At 27.9% G+C, this 3,412-nt stretch overlaps 2 protein-coding genes across 2 annotated transcripts; both read right to left on the bottom strand.

Annotated features, from left to right (window-relative positions):
• Positions 1–176: 176 nt before the first annotated feature.
• Chro.30422 (hypothetical protein) lies at positions 177–530 on the bottom strand. Its single annotated transcript, XM_660208.1, has 1 exon — positions 177–530. One exon carries the CDS (start codon positions 528–530, stop codon positions 177–179), a length of 354 nt encoding a protein of 117 aa, XP_665300.1.
• Positions 531–1,051: 521 nt separating this feature from the next.
• Positions 1,052–2,692, bottom strand: Chro.30421 (hypothetical protein). The annotated part of the gene is made up of 1 exon (XM_660207.1): positions 1,052–2,692. One exon carries the CDS (start codon positions 2,690–2,692, stop codon positions 1,052–1,054), a length of 1,641 nt encoding a protein of 546 aa, XP_665299.1.
• Positions 2,693–3,412: the final 720 nt, after the last annotated feature.

The raw sequence follows: 3,412 nt of genomic DNA, 5'->3' as shown, positions 1-3,412 counted from the left end.
CCCTCGGGAGGAGACCAAGAAACGCGCCTCGATACCGCCATATCCAAGAGACTCTTATCTCTTGCTTGACCATGTCGTGTAACCGAGAAAGACACGCTTAACGTTTAATGCCGTCTCACTACCTAGAATGAGATTTTAACATAACTATTGAGCGAAGAAAAATGCGAGATAATGAATTACTGCGTATCTTCATTAGCGAAAAGAATTACTCCATTTACTGTACCAATGAGTTCCGTGGATCCCACCTTAAGTTCTATTGGGCTGTTTTTAGAATATTGAATTGCAGATTCCATTCGATTAACAATTTCAGGATTTTTTAAACTCTGAGAGATTTTATCAAAGTTAATTAATTGACCAATAACTGTGTCATTAAAATCGTCATTGTTTTCAGAATTAATCATTTCCCCAGTTTCTGTATTCAATTTAGATATACTTAAAGATCCCTGGAATTCAAGTAGAACTAGTCTTTCTTTGTGTTGTTTCGAATATATAATCGGAATTGTTGTTAATTCTCCAATACTTTCATTCATAGTAGCTTTTCTCGAGAAATCAACTTGCCATATAGTAATAGTAATTTTTTTTTCAAAGTATTATATTATTGCACAAGATTACAAACTCAATTTGCATAAATATGTATATATAAATATACACCACCTTAATCAGCTTAGATATATTGAAAAACAATCATATGAACTAAATTCAAATTTAATCTTCAATATAACTACAAATTCATCCAATATATTACAATGTTATTGAATGAATTAACTATTATTACTAATATTTTAATTAAATGCGCGGCAAAGCTCCCACAATTATTTTTACTTTGCATGCAATAAACAAAGAAACAAAAGTATTGCTGTATATGAGTTGGTTTCAAATATATTTACTGTCACTTATTTATTAATAAATAAATACAAAAAAAAAGTTAACTTAAATAACGGTATAACCTAAAATAATTATTATTCTAGTTCAATTTAGGGTTCATATTACTATTAATTTATCATTATCATCTTCAAATATATTTTGTATACAAGCAAAATTAAATATTATGCTAAAGTAAAATAGGCGGGCCCGCAAGTTCTGTATTATTAACATTATTTGGAAAGTCATTTGTGTTACTACTTTCAACAATGAAAGAATTAGAGTCATGGGCGTGTTCTGAGATTGAATCATTTTTTGTAACAGGAGTTATGGGAATTGCATTTGATCTTATTGATCTTGACTTCCTAATTGGTGTGGAAGAAGAAGGAACTACAATAGAGGAAAATGCCAAATCTTGTTGATCATTGGGCTGATCACAGAAAATTCCATGTAAATCTTCAGGGGGAGGCCCAAAAATGGATTCCATTGCACTCTTTGAAGTAGCATCTCCATTCAAATTTGAAATATCAATACCTAAGGTGTTTGATGGAAGATGTGAATTTTTTATGGAAATCTTGAGACTATTTAATTCATTATCTAGTTCTTGGATTTGTTCAGTAATGATTTGTTTTTTCTTTTCAATATTATCTAATTCTTCATTTTCAACGTTGTTAATTTTTGATGGTGAGTTCATTTCAGATTTAATATTTTGTGCTGAAGATGAAATTGGATTATATATAGAAGCTTTACTAGACTTATCAGGGGAATAATGAGCATTATCATTCTTATAATTATCTAAGAAAATACTCCCACCATTCATTAAGATGCTTCTAGCAATAAATTCTTCTTGATCTCTACCAGGAAGTTCAATACGTAAGATTTGTGACGTTCCTTTAATTATTCTATATTCAACCAATTTAATAAAAAGTGGGAAATCAATGATTAAATCACTGTTTTGAACTGAATAAGGAACTGATGCAGTAAAATTATGATGATTATTATCAAAATAGCTATATTCTGAATGGCCACCATTACTATTCATATTACTAGTACTACTAGCATTAATAGAAATATGTACACTATCATTCTTTAAAAGTTTTGATCCATTATTGGTACTTTTTAAGGATCTAATAGATATTTCTTGACTAAGTTGTTTAAGTCCTTCCTCTAAAGTTTCTGGCATTGGGCCTCCTTTTTTGTTTGTTCCATTTAATCTAGATTTTAAATCATGGTTATTATTTGTATCATATAACTTTCCATAATAAGTCAAATTTAAAATATCACTTCTTAATCTCTTCCAATCAAACTCATCCAGATACCCTTTCCAACCCCAATCATAATAAGAAAAAACCAACTTTAATCTTGAAATTCCAGCTGGTGAAGTAGTTGTGTGAGGAGTAGATCTGTCTAAAAGACACATTAACCTTAGAAAATTCTTTTTATCAATATAAGGAATTCCTGTCATTATTACGCATAAGTCATTTCTTGTGAAAAAGTCCATGTTATTAAAATCATCACTATCTGTACCAACTATAGCTATTGACTTTAATAATGCCATTAGTCTATGGTTTGACATTAACTGTGAATGGTTTATTCCTCCTTCGCTATTTGAATTAATATCATTGGAAGTAGAGTCATATGGTAAAATATCTAAATCATCCTTGCAAAATCTTGAAAACAAATCTAATGTGTTATTTACTCTTTTTGTATCCCATTTTACCTCTTTCCAAATTTGCTCAAAATCTGGTGAAGAAATTGATAGTAACGGTTTTACCGGGAATAATGGTTTGATTCCCATAATCTGAGATTGACCTCTTAAAAAAGTACTCATATTAAATTTTTCATTAAAATATAAATATTGTAATTTATTTTATTTTATTTTTTTTATTAAAATGAAGCTTTTTTTTAAATCTGATTATTGCGATGTAAAATTAAAAATATCTTGTATTAGCTTTAATTCAAGACCACTCTTAATATTAATTATTAACTTTATACAGAAATTAAACTTGTTCAAGAATATTACTATTTAAATAAGATAAAAAGAAGAAGGGGAAAATATATATATACATATATATATTAATAATACTTATTCCATTATCAAGCTGAATTTATATTACAATAGTTTTCTTTTCAAACCCAGAGTAGTCTCAAAATACCAAATTTAGTACTAGAAATCAACTCTGTATATTTTTTTCTTACTCCCTCCTTCTACTTTGCGAATTTAATATTCCTTTCAATAATAAAAATTTATTCAAAAAAAATATATATTAATTTATCCGTCCTTTTTCAGTGGGGTTTATTTTATTTACCTCACATTTTCCTCTGCTTTTTCATATTTATTATTAAATATCATATTTCCCGCCAACCACGTTGAGCGGTAACCATTTGTTTTTATTAGAAAAAAAATGAATAATAATAATGATTTAGAATAAAACATATAAGAAAGAAAGGAAAAAGAGAGAAAAGAATCAAAAATATATTCTCTAAACTATAAACTCACCCAATATTGAGGAAAAAAATAATTTGAAAAAATTGAATCACTTTAAAAATT

This window comes from Cryptosporidium hominis, assembly GCF_000006425.1.
Source record: "Cryptosporidium hominis TU502 chromosome 3 CHRO013158, whole genome shotgun sequence".
NCBI classification, from domain to species: Eukaryota; Apicomplexa; class Conoidasida; order Eucoccidiorida; family Cryptosporidiidae; genus Cryptosporidium; species Cryptosporidium hominis.
The sequence above is the reverse complement of the archived record's forward strand: the minus strand, read 5'-3'. Positions and strand labels throughout refer to the sequence as shown.